Genomic DNA, 17,213 nt, shown 5'->3' with positions numbered 1-17,213 from the left:
ATGATGTCCCAGATGTGTTCAATCGGATTTAGGTCTGGGAAATGGGCGGGCCAGTCCATAGCTTCAATGCCTTCATCTTGCAGGAACTGCTGATACACTCCAGCCACAAGAGGTCTGGCATTGTCCTGCATTAGGAGGAACCCAGGGCCAACCACACCAGCATATGGTCTCACAAGGGGTCTGACGATCTCATCTTGGTACCTAATGGCAGTCAGAAAACCTCTGGCGAGCACATGGAGGGCTGTGCGGCCCTCCAAAGAAATGCCACCCCACACCATTACTGACCCACTGCCAAGCCGGTCATGCTGAAGGATGTTGCAGGCAGCAATCACTCTCCACAGCGTCTCCAGACTCTGTCACGTCTGTCACATGAGCTAAGTGTGAACCTGCTTTCATCTGTGAAGAGCACAATGCGCCATCCTGGATCAGCTGCACTACCTGAGCCACTTGTGTGGGTTGTAGAGTCCGTCTCATGCTACCACAAGTGTGAAATCACAACCAACATTCAAAAGTGACCAAAGCATCAGCCAGAAAGCATTGGTACTGAGATGTGGTCTGTGGTCCCCACCTGCAGAACCACTCCTTTATTGAGGGTGTCTTGATAATTGCCAATAATTTCCATCTGTTGTCTATTCCATTTGCACAACAGCATGTGAAATTGATTGTCAAACAGTGTTGCTTCCTAAGTGGACAGTTTGATTTCACAGAAGTTTGATTTATTTGGAGTTATATTCTGTTGTTTGAGTGTTCCCTTTATTTTTTTTAGCAGTGTATATCAGGAGAAAGAAGGTCGGAGTATAATGGTTTAAAAAGCTGATTTTTATTATTAGGTAACATAGCCAAAAGTTATAAAATTGTAGAAACAAGACAGGACTCCACAATTCTCGTTAAAAACTGACTGGTACAATAAAGTTAACCATTATCCAGAGGGGGTGACACATTTTAAAGACTGAGGGGATGACACTACAGTTTAAATCTAAGTCTGCAAAATGCCAGCAATATACATATACAGATTCCCCCTACGGTATGAAAATCTATATTTGGATGTCACGACATTGTACCTAGTGATGGAGAAGAAATCAGGAGACCAGAAAATCAGGTGCATAAATCCCCATCCCCAACGCGCGTTTCGCGTGGATATTGTAGTTGCATTTTCAAGGGAAGGTGTATAGAAATTACCTTCTTTCTCCTGATGTATAGTATATTTTGGAGCGTGTTTTCTTGTGTGTGACTCAAAGCCTTAGATAAACTTAATTTTTTACATCACCACATCTGTATTTATCACCCACTCCTGGTTTTGGCTTACACATACTGAGGTAAAAACTCACCAAACACTGAACGTGTCCTAAGGAATAGTAAAAATAAATGCACAAAATGGGCAGTATCAAGCCTGTACAGATATTTTTGTTGTGAATGTTACACTTTTTAGTACCAAATATAAAATTTGTGATGAAATCTGCCATCTATATGCAGCAGAATAACACACACTGCAGGTTTGGTTGTTAGAACTTTCGAAAACATACATCCTGTGAACATAACATAAAAAAGACTATAGCTCAGGATTGATGCATGATAAATAATACTGTTTACATTCATATCCCTTTATTCAGCTCTTGGTATTTAGTAATGGACACATGCTTTTCATTTCTCATGGATGATGGCTTCCTCATATGCATTACTATCATCAGACTGTGCATTTTGTGTGTTTAGTGAAGTATCAAGCCCTAATAATGTGGAGAAAATGGAAAGAAAAGGCCAAGAATACTACAACGAGGTCCCAGGTAAAGAGCCCCCTGCGGGTGGTTTACTAGATCGAAGGATGCAGGAGGAAATCACAGATGCTAGAAATGATTCTGATAAGAAAGGCCTTAAGGTTGGTCCTACAACTTCTAATGACATGTATATAATGCATTGAATTTCTGTTCTGTTGTTCTTAAATTAACAGTACAGTGACTTTTTTTTAAATTCATTCTATCACTAGTCAACATTTATCATTGAAATTCCAACACAAAAAAAGAAAAATGTGTGCAATAATGGAAATCACAGGATGGAGAGAAAGAATAACGTTTTCTAAATTCTGAAAAAGTAGAAACCAATTTTTTTAAAAACATCTCGATTTATTCAGTATTGAGTTTAAGAGCCATGCACTAAAATAACGCACTTGCACTCCCCGGCTGCTATCAATGAGGTTACTAACCCCTTATTGACATCCGCTGTGCATGAATGGCACAAGTCGGTGGTGGGTGTATGGAGGAGCGGGCTCACAGGGTGACCTCGCCCCATAATCGTCAGGTGCCGGCTGTTTTACAACCTGGACCTGCTTCTAACCGCCACATTCAGAGGCATTAACACTGTGCTCGTATGGGAGGCGTCTCATTCTATGCTGCTATTGGTACTCCCATGACGTGATCACTGAAGGGTCAAAAGAGACTGTGATTTTTACTATATGAAGTCCTCTAAGGGAAACTAATAAATACACTAAAAAGTTCTGAAAATAAATAGGGACCGGTATACTGTCCCCTCAGAGGAAGCTGTACGCAAAACGCGTGCCAGGGTTGCTTCTTTGGCTTCCACACAGGTTTATTTACCTCTTTTCACTTTATACCATTGTTGATTTAATTCTTTCCTTACAGCTCTTATTTTGTCTAGCATGGAATTGTGTCCATACAATATACTGGTCCTATTTATTTTCATGACTATAATTGGGATATAATACATTTTCCTACATCTGACTGACTATTCACTTGATTTTATGTATTGTTCCCTCCTTTTAACCAGTGACCACACTCATGTGGCTAATGCACAACCTTTTTCAGCAAACATTTGCCTTGTTGATACTTCCCTTTTTTAGTAAAGATCCTTGCCATACTCCAAGTAATTTTTTTTATTCTGTTTATTTTCTTGTAGAATCGTATTGCACTTTGTATTTATTTCATTTCATTCTGATGCATACCTCTGGAGACTGATCATTGAATGCTGTATTTTTGTGAAATTTTGTATCTGAAATTTTTGGTGTATGTACTGTACATTTACTACAATTCATTGACTATTATTGACTGTATCTAGAGGCTTCTTGTGTGGCTTTGCCTGAGTTTGACACTCTCCTTTTAGATTCTTTTAATATGTCTTGAAATTTTGTTCAATAAAGATTTGTCTTTTTATTGTTGACTAAATATTTGTGTGTTTCTATAGGTTTTTTTATGTTGAGAAGGGGTTAATAGTTGTCTGAGGATTGTTCTGCCACACTGAATGCAGATGGGCCACAAATCATCAAGATCCGCTGCTGGCAGCTCCCTTTGAAACTACAGACCAATGGCATTCCATATGTGCGATATGAAAAAAGACTGGAGACGCTACATGCCATGGTAGAACTTTTTGGAAACTCAGGCTGCTCACAATAGCATGAGCAACATGTGGTCTGACACTGTACTGTTGAAAAATGGCTCTAGATTACATTAATAATAATAATAATCTTTATTTTTATATAGCGCTAACATATTCCGCAGCGCTTTACAGACATTATCATCACTGTCCCCGATGGGGCTCACAATCTAAATTCCCTATCAGTATGTCTTTGGAACGTGGGAGGAAACCGGAGTGCCCGGAGGAAACCCACGCAAACACGGAGAGAACATACAAACTCTTTGCAGATGTTGTCCTGGGTGGGATTAGAACCCAGGACTCCAGCGCTGCAAGGCATTGATTTGATGGTTGGACCAGAGGTGCAGACATTTCTCCAAAGTATCCCAGGAGCTGATTTTCAGTAGAAAGCTGAATATTTTCCCGGATACTGTGAGCAGCCTGCGTGACCTAAATGTGCCACCATGGACTGCCGCGTCTTGGGATTTTTCTCTCATGGAGCACATATGAGATCCTGGTCATCAATTGCCAAGGGAGCTGCCAACAGCGGATGTTCATCATTTCCATGCCCATGTGCATTCAGCATGGCAGAACAATCCTCAGGTAACCATTAATAACTTCACTGATAGAAGCCAAGACATGTAAGTCACAGGATTTCTGCATGTGACTCTCATACTCGATACTGAATAAATCAAGGTGTTTTGAAAATTTCGTTTTGAATTTTCCATCATTTGCATATCATTAACATGTCTATCCATTCTGTAATTTATATAATGTCATGACTTTTCCTTCCTGGTGTTGCAATTTTAATTTTTTAGGAGTGTGTATACCAGAGTATAGTTGCAGAAATGTGTATGTATATATATATATATATATATATATATATATATATATATACACACAGCAGATCGCTCTCAACGGCGTCTCCAGACTCGGTCATGTCTGTCACATGTGCTCAGTGTGAACCTGCTTTCATCTGTGAAGAGCACTGGGCGCCAGTGGCGAATTTGCCAATCCTGGTGTTCTGTGGCAAATGCCAAGCGTTCTGCACGGTGTTGGGCTGTGAGCACAACCCCCATCTGTGAACGTCGGGCACTCAGACCATCATCATGGAGTCAGTTTCTAACCGTTTGTGCAGATACATGCACATTTGTGGCCTGCTGGAGGTCATTTTGCAGGGCTCTGGCAGTGCTCCTCCTGTTCCACCTTTCACAAAGGCTGAGGAAGCGGTCCTGCTGCTGGGTTGTTGTCCTCCTACGGCCCCCTCCATGTCTCCTGGTGTACTCGCCTGTCTCCTGGTAGCCTCTCCAACCTCTGGACACTACACTGACAGACATAGCAAACCTTCTTGCCACATCTCGCATTGATGTGCCATTTTGGATGAGCTGCACTACCTGAGCCACTTGTGTGGGTTGTAGAGTCTGTCTCATGCTACCACGAGTGTGAAAGCACAACCAACATTAAAAAGTGACCAAAACATCAGCCAGAAAGCATTGGTACTGAGATGTGGTCTGTGGTCCCCACCTGCAGAACCACTCCTTTATTGAATGTATCTTGATAATTGCCAATAATTTCCATCTGTTGTCTATTACATTTGCACAACAGCATGTGAAATTGATTGTCAGACAGTGTTGCTTCCTAAGTGGACAGCTTGATTTCACAGACGTTTGATTTACTTGGAGTTATATTCTGTTGTTTAAGTGTTCCCTTTATTTCTTTGAGCAGTACATATTCAGACATACACATTTCTGCAACTTTTTCATACTAGTAACAAATCTGTAGCATATACAAATTCCCTTAGTGCTGTTCTCCCACTCAGATTACTATTTTACACTGCTGTACATGATCATGGTAATGTAAAATTTTGTAGTTTGACCTTGAGAACTGGATTTGGCCACCACTGGTGTACAGAATAAAGTTTAGATTATATGGGTTTCCTTTGGCAACTATAGATTCCTCTCATACTAAAATATATACCAGTGACTCAGCTGTCGTGGCATTAAAATAGGTCTTAGTTTACATTTTCAGGACATAATTGCAGCTGGATACTAAATACTGAATACAAAAATGTATAATAAAAATTACATGGTATAGAATAAATTCCAGAGGCAGGTTGTTATTTTTCATCGATTTCTATTTTCTGAACGGGTGTCTTCTATCTTAGGGGGGTTGCTCCAAAAGTGTCAACATATATGAGAATTGTCTAGAGAACCAGAAGACAGTAGGTATGATGTTCATTATATTTTAAAGCTTACTTTGTAACAGTACAAAATGACCCTACATACATGAATAACATATTTTTTCCATATCACTATTAAAAATCAATTCAAAAATCTTACAATTTGTCACGTTGCCCAATAAGGGCTTTTAAATCTTTTATTTTTACTGTGAATTGAGATACTGATTTGGCTTTTATCCTAAGTCATATTGCGAGACTCGTTAAAGGGTTGATTGTGACTTGTAAATTCGCTACTTCCAACAGATGGCGCTATAGAGTTCAAGTCCTCTTTTTCTCTGAAGAGGCAATTTGCATATTATTTTTACTGATCAGTTTTCAGCAGTCCCTATAATCACATGCAGGATGAAGACATAGAACATCTCTAAATAAAGTCAAAAACAAGGGAGCAACCATTTAAAGGGAACTTGTCATATTCAAAAACACTTTTAGGCTGGGTCACAAGAGCGTATATATACACTACCGTTCCAAAGTTTATGGTCACTTAGAAATTTCCTTATTTTTGAAAGAAAAGGACAGTTTTTTCCAATGAAGCTAACATTAAATGATTCAGAATTACACTCTATACATTGTTAATGTGGTAAATGACTATTCTAGTTGCAAACATCTGGTTTGTAATGCAATATCTTCATAGGTGTATAGAGGCCCATTTCCAACAACCATCACTCCAGTGCTCTTATGGTACTTTGTGTTTGCTAACTGTGTAAGAAGGCTAATGAATGGTTAGAATACCCTTGAAAACCCTTGTGTCACGGAGTTACCGCGACAGAGCAGTACCAGTACCAGAGTCTGATGGCTCCTGCTTCGCCGCTGAGAAGTACTTCTCCGGCGTATTAAAGGTGTTTGTTTTCTTTCAGCAGGACAGGGGTTAATAGGCCATGTGGAAATCCCTGCTTTCAGCTGTGCTCAGTTAGCCACTCCTCTCTCCTATAAAAGCTAGGTCTTCTGGCCAAATCCTTGTCTCAGATAGCACTTGCTAGATAGACCTGGAGTAGTGAGGAGCTGGTGTTTGGAGAGCTGGAGGAGGTTATTGTGCGACAGTTGTTTTGTTTGAACGCTTGGGAAGTCCTCATCCTTACCTGCCTTATTTTCTTCCCCCGTCCTTCACACCCTGATGAATACCTCTGTTATATGTGAGAGTATATTTTGTGTGAGTGGAGTTTTCTTTTACCCTTGTCTTGGTACCCCTGTTTGTCGGGTTTGTGTACTATGGAACATGGTAGTGCCTCTTTTCTCCGAATGGGGAAGGGGACAGACACAGGGCTGCAGTTAGGAGACAAGGCAAGGACAAAGGCCCTGGCATCCTCGCCATCTGAGGTATCCCGGGGAACAGGGCGAATTAGGGTGCCCCCTAGTGCTAGGGCCAGGAAAGGTGCCCCTGGACCCAGTTTACTCGCCAGTCCAATCGTGACACCTTGTGCGAGTATGTTAGCACAGCTGAAAATAGTTTGGCTGATTAGAGAACCTATAAACCTAACCTTCCTTTGAGCTAGTTGAGAATATGGAGCATTACATTTGTTGGTTCCATTAAACTCTCAAAATGGCCAGAAAAAAAAGGAACTTTCATGTGAAACTCGACAGTCTATTCTTGTTCTTAGAAATGAAGGCTATTCCATGTGAGAAATTGCCAAGCAACTGAAGATTTCCTACAACAGTGTGTACTACTCCCTTCAGAGGAAGGAGAGCACAAACAGGCTCTAAACAGAGTAGAAAGAGAAGTGGGAGGCCCCGCTGCACAACTGAGCAACAAGACAAGTACATTAGAATCTGTAGTTTGAGAAATCGACGCCTAACAGGTCCTCATCTGGCAGCTTCATTAAATAGTACACGCAAAATGCCAGTGTCAATGTCTACAGTGAAAAGGCAACTCCAGGATGCTGGCCTTCAGGGCAGAGTGGCAAATAAAAAGCCATATCTGAGACTGACTAATAAAAGGAAAAGATTAATATAGGCAAAAGAACACAGACATTGGACAGAGTAAGATTGGAAAAAAGTGTTATGGACAGACGAATCCAAGTTTGCGGTGTTTGGATCACACAGAACAACATTTGTGAGACGCAAAACAACTGAAAAGATGTTGGAAGAGTGCCTGACGCCATCTGTCAAGCATGGTGGAGGTAATGTGATGGTCTGGTGTTGCTTTGGCGCTGGTAAAGTGGGAGATTTGTACAAGGTAAAAGGGATTTTGAATGAAAGGAAGGCTATCACTCCAATTTTGCAATGCCATGCCATACCCTGTGGACAGCGCTTGGAGACAATTTCATCCTACAACAGGACAATGACCCAAAGCACACCTCCAAATTATGCAAAACTATTTAGGGAGGAAGCAGGCAGCTGGTATTCTATCTGTAATGGAGTGGCCAGCGCAGTCACCAGATCTCAACCCCATTGAGCTGTTGTGGGAGCAGCTTGACCGTATAAAAAAAAGCCAAGAAGCCAGCGCTGCCTGTGGTTAGCACGCAATACATAAAGTGCATATTCACATATTAATTTCTAACTGTATTTTATACTTTTAGCAAACAATTGATCAATTATTTGAGCTACCCCGCTACGTCACGGCATTCTCAGATAGCGGCAGTCCTACTCTACATTTTTTATATACGCTGTGCCATTATGGCCTCCTAAATGTATTAAAAGCAAGACTATATTGAATGCAAACGTATTGTATGCAAAAAGTGCCCATCAAGCCAAACCAACTTGTGGGAGGGGCTTCTGGAAGCATGGGGTGTGTGTGTTTAACAATATTTTCTTTTAAAACGATATGTAAATGACAGAGAATTGCTCTATATATAGGCTCATGTTAAAAATTGCATTACAATCAGATAGCAATCACTGCATTTGGATGTAAATCGAATGCTAGGAGTGAGAAATCAGATTGTACTTGCATGAAAAACGCATGACTCTTGCAGGACACTAGTCCGACTTTGCAGGAACAAAATCGGACTGATTTTATAATCGCTAGTGTGACTCCAGCCTTAGGAGAACAGTATAATGGTATACAATTCTAAAACATTACACACTAAAAAGAGACAAAAACTGCAGTGTCAAAAATGCAACAAAAATTGTAAAAAAAAACCACGATAAAAATGCAAAGAAAATAAAACTAAGCAACCTAATTTACATAATTGCAGAAATGCTGCAGAAAATCTGTGACATCAAAAGCTCTTGAAATACTCATTGTGGGAACATAGCCTTATGACTTGTTCACATGCTGCGTTTATTCTGCGCCTTATTCAAGAGTAAGAACTCATTGCGTTTTTGCAGTGGAAAAACTACAGCATTTTCCAGTACCAGCAATTAAATGAGATTCTCATGCACATGCTGCTGATTTTTTCCTTGCATATTTGAACAAAGTGTTTTTCAAATCTGGAGCACGTCAATTCATTCAGTGTTTTAGCAGCATTTTTCACCCATTGAAAGTGGGAAAAAAACCCATAAAAATTAGAGCAAAAAGATGTAAAAAAAAATGCACGCACGTATTTTACTCATTTGTTCTGCCAATATTGTGCTTTTGGTGCAGAAAAATTTGTTGCAATTACTTAATGAATTGTGCGCATCTAATCAACTGCATGTACAGCACTCGGAACAATGCTGTTTATTTGGGCTGTCCATGACAGCATGCACTAGTGCCTTCCATATTTCGGATAAGACTCGTATATTTCAGTTTAGGGATAAAGGATCATCCGCATAGCATATGGGCCAATGTCAGACAACTCTCTCCCTGCGTGTGTCCTGGGACATTCCAGATTCAAACATACAGTCATGGCCAAAAGTTTTGAGAATGACACCAAAATTATATTTTCACATGATCTGCTGCCCTCTGGTTTTTATTAGTGTTTGTCTGATGTTTATATCACATACAGAAATATAATTGCAATCATATTATGAGTACCAATAGGTTATATTGACAGTTAGAATGAGTTAATGCAGCAAGTCAATATTTGCAGTGTTGACCCTTCTTCTTCAAGACCTCTGCAATTCTCCCTGGCATGCTCTCAATCAACTTCTGGACCAAATCCTGACTGATAGCAGTCCATTCTTGCATAATCAATGCTTGCATTTTGCCAGAATTTGTTGGTTTTTGTTTGTCCACCCGTCTCTTGATGATTGACCACAAGTTCTCAATGGGATTAAGATCTGGGGAGTTTCCAGGCCATGGACCCAAAATCTCTATGTTTTGTTCCATGAGCCATTTAGTTATCACCTTTGCTTTATGGCAAGGTGCTCCATCATGCTGGAAAAGGCATTGTTGGGCGCCAAACTGCTCTTGAACAGTTGGGAGAAGTTGCTCTTGGAGGACATTCTGGTACCATTCTTTATTCATGGCTGTGTTTTTAGGCAAGACTGTGAGTGAGCCGATTCCCTTGGCTGAGAAGCAACCCCACACATGAATGGTTTCAGGATGCTTTACAGTTGGCATGAGACAAGACTGGTGGTATCGCTCACCTCTTCTTCTCCAAATAAGCTGTTTTCCAGATGTCCCAAACAATCGAAAAGGGGATTCATCAGAGAAAATGACTTTGCCCCAGTCCTCAGCAGTCCACTCCCTGTACCTTTTGCAGAATATCAGTCGGTCCCTGATGTCTTTTCTGGAGAGAAGTGGCTTCTTTGCTGCCCTCCTTTAAACCAGGCCTTGCTCAAAGAGTCTCTGCCTCACAGTGCGTGCAGAAGCACTCACACCAGCCTGCTGCCATTCCTGAGGAAGCTTGGCACTGCTGATAGTCCGATCCCGCAGCTGAAACAGTTTTAACATACGGTCCTGGCGCTTGCTGGTCTTTCTTGGGCGCCCTGGAGCCTTTTTGACAACAATGGAAGCTCTCTCCTTGAAGTTTTTGATGATGCGATAGATTGTTGACTGAGGTGCAATCTTTGTAGCTGCGATACTCTTCCCTGTTAGGCCATTTTTGTGCAGTGCAATGATGGCTGCACGTGTTTCTTTAGAGATAATCATGGTTAACTGAGGAGAAACAATGATACCAAGCACCAGCCTTCTTTTAAAGTGTCCAGTGATGTCATTCTTACTTAATCATGACTGATTGATAGCCAGCCCTGTCCTCATCAACACACACCCACACCTGTGTTAATGGATCAATCACTAAAACGATGTTAGCTGCTCCTTTTAAGGCAGGACTGCAATGATGTTGAAATGTGTTTTGGGGGTTAAAGTTCATTTTCTGGGCAAATATTGACTTGCAAGTACAGTAATTGCTGTTAAGTTGATCACTCTGACATTCAGGAGTATATGCAAATTGCCATTAGAAAAAATGAAGCAGTAGACTTTGGAAAAATTAATATTTGTCTCATTCTCAAAATTATTGTCCATGACTGTACATGGATCAGATCATACAGCTAGTGCCCGATACATGCTGCCCTTGGATGGGGTAGCAAGTATTAGCCATGAGGGTTCTTTTAACACCGGAAACTGTATTTGGTCTTATAAGTTTGATTAACCGCTAAACTTTAGAAAACGATGCCATTAAGTATGTAAAAAGCGGATACATGACAAGTATTGGAGAATTTTCTGTACTTCAATGTGCATTGTATTATGCCTCTTCATAGCAGTGCAGTGCATGTCAATGTACCTGTATTCTAGGTACTAAAAAAAACAAAACATTTTTGTTTCTTACGATCAAATTACTAAAAAATAATAAAAACAGTTAAGACATTTTTATGCATTCTTTAAAGAAACAATTAAGCAAATTAGACATATTTGTTATGTCTGTAATAGGAACAACTTGTCGAATACAGTGAACAGATTATTTACGGTAATTAGTAAATGGTGGAAAAAAAGGGGTTAATTTTTTTCCCCTTCTCGAAAAATGTAATTCTGACGTTGTGATCACGCATAGCGTAAATGCTGCATTTTGCACAGAAATTCTGCTGCGTTTAACTGTGCAAACAAAGTGGAAGCGAATTCATAAAAACTCATACCGACAGTGCATCTAAAGTCACTGTTGAACCATGCAAATTTGGTGCTTTTCTTACGCTATGGGTCTCCATAGGGAGCTTGAAAAAAACCATTAAAAAAGCTGCTGCTTTTTTAAACGCAAAATGAAAGCTTTTGCATACTATAAAAATACATTAAAAATGAGGTTCAAATCTACAGCAAAAACACATCAAATAAGGGGGAAAGAAGAAACTAAAAAAGCAGCAAAAACACAAAAGATTGTTATTGCAGTTTGGTGCAGACAACTGCAGAAAACATGCTGATATAAAGCAGAATTTACCCTACGTGTGAACACGGCCTTACAGACGCACAGAAGCAAGTCGTCATATAGTAGACCTTATTTAGAAATGATAACTTAATGGCTGTTACAACTAGAGATGAGTGAATGTTCAAAAACGATTGCCGAATCTGAATTTGCAATATTCGTTCCATATTTTGCCTATTTTGCTTGATGATCGTTTCCAATCATATTCACTTATCTGTACTCCCATTGACTCCAATGGCGTTCGGTGAATTTTGCAAATATGGCGACCGGAATCCGACCCAAACATTGAAATATTCACTCATCTCTAGTTACAACTATGAATAAATGAGCAAAAAATCCATAGGTCCCAACAGTCCCGGGTACAGCGGGACAGTAACAGATTTGGGTCTATACTCTACAGTCTCGGGCATCTGCTGAATGTTACTGACTGCCCCCATGCCTCCTCTGGCATCTCCTCCTGCCATGGTAGAAAGAAATGGTGAATGGGTGTGTATGGCAAGGGACATGGCCAAAAATTTGCCGCAACACTGCAACTGCGCATAGGTTTTCCCTTTTTCTATTCTGTAAAGTTGTAAGATATGGTGAAGCAGCTGCATAGGCTTCCTCTATACCCCATATATGCTTCATAAAACCTTTCTTATGATTACATACTTTACTTCACTTACTAATTAAATCAAACCAAACTTGTGTTTTCAGGTCTCACAACACAGAATGAAGACATGCAAGATATTCTCCCCGGCAGAGACATGGATGATCCATCTTATATGAACACAGTGCCAAAAACTGAAAATCAGGATAAGCTTTCAGGGAAAGCATGTGTAAAATCAAGTATGCAAACAAAATATATAAATCTTACTTTCCATTATTGCATTAATATGTAGTGATGTTTCATTACCGTAATCAACGCTTACCAGATGTTCCAGAAAAGCCGCATTTCCAGTAAGACAAAGCATTACTGCCTGTTTCTTTCATGAATTATATGAACTACACAATGAAATGTCCTCATCATCTGTGGCACATGAGGACATTGTAGAACCACTATTGGTTTTCCCAGTTAGGAGGATGATGAAAGCTGCATCAACCTTTTGCAGCCATGATCTTGGTCACACATCATAATCTCATTATCTCATATTATCTCATTTAGGATTTTAGGCTGTGCAACATTGTGCCGAGATAATAATTAATAAGGCGCAACAGCCAAAGTCACTTGCTACGATTCACAAATGCTTTTACACATAAGTGGCATAAGAGCTCTGAAATGTCAAATTTTTTTAGCACAACTCAGAGTTGTGGCAAAATTTTACACCTTTTGATGTAAGAGGGGGCATCAGGGGTATAATACCACACCTCGTCTAATTCATCACGAGCTGCAACATTCCCTACACCAGAGATTTCACTCCAATCCTTGACTTGAGGAGCTTGCCACTCATTATACTCTCTAGATTCATGAAGAGGCATGGCCTCCATGGCCTCCAGTAGTGTCTAACTCCAGCACACCCCTCATTAAGACCGGTGAGAAAACCGCAATACTTGAATAATTGGGGCCATTGTATAGACATACAGTTGAAACCAGAAATTTACATACAGTACACTATATAAAAAGACCCATATGCATCAGAATAAACCTTTCCCTCCTGCAGCAAAACAACCCCACAACATGATGCTGCCACACTTGGGATGGTGTTCTTAGGCTTCCAACCTTCTCCTTTTTTCCTCCAGAAGTAACAATGGTCATTATGCCCAAAAAGTTCAATTTTAGCTTCATCAGACCACAGGACATGTCTCCAAAATTAAAGTATTTGTTCCTGTGTGCATTTGCAAACATTAATCTGGCTTTTTTACAGTATGTTTCTTTTGGAGTAATGGCTTCTTCCTGCCAGAGTGGTCTTTCAGACCATGTTGATACAATACTCGTTTCAATGTGGATATTAACACAATCTTACCAGCTTCCACTATCATCTTCACAAAGTTTTTTGCTTTTGTCCTTGGGTTCATGCGCACATCTTGGACCAAAGCACGTTCATCTCTGGGACACGGGTCCCGTCTCCTTCCTGAGCGGTATGATGGCTGGACATTCCCATCTTATTTGTACTTGCGTATAGTTGTTTGTACAGATGAACGAGTGTTTTGTTACGGTTCAAAGAATTGTGATGAATAAATAAATGCTCACACGGCAATTGAATAAACTAATATGAATTTACTTAATAATAAGAAAATATGGAGCGCCCCCAGACACAGGGCCACGGGGTACTCGATCCGGGGTTGTCAGAGTGGCTAGACCCGGTCAGTGACCCAGCTAAGGGGCGTCCAATGAAAAGTGATGGTGCGTGGTGCAAGGTGCGAGGAATAACGAGGACACAGGGTTGTAGTCTCTTTACCTTTACTGAAGGCTTCGGGGTCCGCAGCCCAGAGCACTGCTAACGGGGCTGGCTGAGACCGGCCGGTCTGAAGGCACATCCAGAGTTCCCTTTTGCAGGTGGGAATCAGTGTCTACCTTCTAGCGCCTGTGTTGTAGTCCTTCCCTGCTGAGCACCACGGGATCGTCCTCACAACTGTCGTATCTGTTCCTTCTCTCTCTCCGTCCCCCAGATAATATGGCTAGGACGCACCTTTATGACAGGTAGGCCTGGAGTTATTCTGGGACCCTAGCGATGCCCCTCTCCCACGATCGCCTCCTATGTCCTTCTAGGTGATTTTAAGTCAGACAGCCAACCTGTAATCAACTGTCCTGCCGCTGTTTGAAGTAATGCGTGGAGTCTGTTACTTCCTCGGTGCTCCGGCCACCAGCTACGCGCCTCAGAAGGATGTTGACAATCTCGGGGAACGACTCCTTCTGGTTCTATCTCCTTCGTACTATGATCCCACTTCTCACTTCTCCACAATATCCTTCTCTTCGTGTCCTTTCTTGAGATACCGCCGCAAGGTAGTGCAGGCGCGGTCCCGTAACAATCTGTCCTTTCTGCTAGGTACCTGCCAGATTCCCAGTTCTGACAGGTCCTCCCTGGAGCTCTCCCAGGCTGCGTTCTCCTAACTTCCTATCCAACCCTGTTATGAACAGGTAATTCAGAACCACAATGGACCTTGAAGTTCAGAGCATACAAAGTGACCTGACATTTACCAAAAACATATGACGAGCTCTGAGACGTGGAAACTCTGCTGACCGCAATCCCTAATCCTATCACACCACACTAGAGGTAGCCGTGGATTGCGCCTAACACTCCCTATGCAACTCGGCACAGCCTGAGAAACTAACTAGCCCTGAAGAAAGAAAAATAAGCCTACCTTGCCTCAGAGAAATTCCCCAAAGGAAAAGGCAGCCCCCCACATATAATGACTGTGAGTAAAGATGAAATACAAACACAGAGATGAAATAGATTTAGCAAAGTGAGGCCCGACTTACTGAATAGACCGAGGATAGGAAAGATAGCTTTGCGGTCAACACAAAAACCTACAAACAACCACGCAGAGGGGCAAAAAGACCCTCCGCACCGACTAACGGTACGGAGGTGCTCCCTCTGCGTCTCACAGCTTCCAGCAAGCAAGAAAAACCAATATAGCAATATAGCAAGCTGGACAGAAAAATATAGCAAACAAAAATAACATAAGCAGAACTTAGCTATGCAGGATAGACAGGCCACAGGAACGATCCAGGAGGAAACAAGACCAATACTAGAACATTGACTGGAGGCCAGGATCAAAGCACCAGGTGGAGTTAAATAGAGCAGCACCTAACGACTTAACCTCATCACCTGAGGAAGGAAACTCAGAAGCCGCAGTACCACTCTCATCCACCAAAGGAAGCTTATAGACAGAACCAGCCGCAGTACCACTCACGACCACAGGAGGGAGCTTGGCCACAGAATTCACAACAGTACCCCCCCCTTGAGGAGGGGTCACCGAACCCTCACCAGAGCCCCCAGGCCGACCAGGATGAGCCACATGAAAGGCACGAACCAGATCGGCAGCATGGACATCAGAGGCAAAGACCCAGGAATTATCTTCCTGACCATAACCCTTCCACTTAACCAAATACTGGAGTTTCCGTCTCGAAACACGAGAATCCAAAATCTTCTCCACAATATACTCCAATTCCCCTTCAACCAAAACCGGAGCAGGAGGATCAATAGATGGAACCACAGGTGCCACGTATCTCCGCAACAATGACCTATGGAACACGTTATGGATGGAAAAAGAAGCTGGAAGAGTCAAACGAAAAGACACAGGATTAAGAACCTCAGAAATCCTATATGGACCAATGAAACGAGGCTTAAATTTAGGAGAGGAAACCTTCATAGGAATATAACGAGATGACAACCAAACCAAATCCCCAACACGAAGTCGGGGACCCACACAGCGCCTGCGGTTAGTGAAACGTTGAGCCTTCTCCTGGGACAAAGTCAGATTGTCCACTACATGAGTCCAAATCTGCTGCAACCTATCCACCACAGTATCCACACCAGGACAGTCCGAAGACTCAACCTGCCCTGAAGAGAAACGAGGGTGGAACCCAGAATTGCAGAAAAACGGCGAAACCAAAGTAGCCGAGCTGGCCCGATTATTAAGGGCGAACTCAGCCAAAGGCAAAAAGGACACCCAATCATCCTGATCAGCAGAAACAAAACATCTCAGATATGTTTCCAAGGTCTGATTGGTTCGTTCAGTCTGGCCATTTGTCTGAGGATGGAAAGCCGAGGAAAAAGACAAATCAATGCCCATCCTAGCACAAAAAGCTCGCCAAAACCTCGAAACAAACTGGGAACCTCTGTCAGAAACGATGTTCTCTGGAATGCCATGTAAACGAACCACATGCTGGAAAAACAACGGCACCAAATCAGAGGAGGAAGGCAATTTAGACAAGGGCACCAAATGGACCATCTTAGAGAAGCGATCACAAACCACCCAAATGACCGACATTCTTTGAGAGACGGGGAAATCCAAAATAAAATCCATAGAGATATGTGTCCAAGGCCTCTTCGGGACCGGCAAGGGCAAAAGCAACCCACTGGCACGAGAACAGCAGGGTTAGCCCGAGCACAAATCCCACAGGACTGCACAAAAGAACGCACATCCCGCGACAGAGACGGCCACCAAAAGGATCTAGCCACCAAATCTCTGGTACCAAAGATTCCAGGATGACCAGCCAACACCGAACAATGAACCTCAGAGATAACTTTATTCGTCCACCTATCAGGGACAAACAGTTTCTCCGCTGGGCAACGGTCAGGTCTATCAGCCTGAAATTTTTGCAGCACCCGCCGCAAATCAGGGGAGATGGCAGACAAAATTACCCCCTCTTTGAGAATACCCGCCGGCTCAGACAAACCCGGAGAATCGGGCACAAAACTCCTAGACAGGGCATCTGCCTTCACATTTTTAGAGCCCGGAAGGTACGAAACCACAAAGTC

At 42.0% G+C, this 17,213-nt stretch overlaps 1 protein-coding gene across 1 annotated transcript in view; it reads left to right on the top strand.

Annotated features, from left to right (window-relative positions):
• SHC4 (SHC adaptor protein 4) overlaps positions 1-17,213 on the top strand; it is a 179,730-nt gene that overhangs the window by 148,254 nt on the left and 14,263 nt on the right. Inside the window, exons 8-10 of the mRNA XM_069766036.1 lie at positions 1,711-1,873; positions 5,525-5,585; positions 12,505-12,636. Of these exons, the coding sequence (XP_069622137.1) occupies positions 1,711-1,873; positions 5,525-5,585; positions 12,505-12,636 (356 nt within the window). The remainder of the gene's footprint in view (positions 1-1,710; positions 1,874-5,524; positions 5,586-12,504; positions 12,637-17,213) is intronic.

This window comes from Ranitomeya imitator, chromosome 4, assembly GCF_032444005.1.
Source record: "Ranitomeya imitator isolate aRanImi1 chromosome 4, aRanImi1.pri, whole genome shotgun sequence".
In the NCBI taxonomy this organism is placed as follows: Eukaryota; Metazoa; Chordata; class Amphibia; order Anura; family Dendrobatidae; genus Ranitomeya; species Ranitomeya imitator.
Note: the sequence above shows the minus strand (reverse complement) of the source record. Positions and strands in the feature narration are given on the sequence as shown.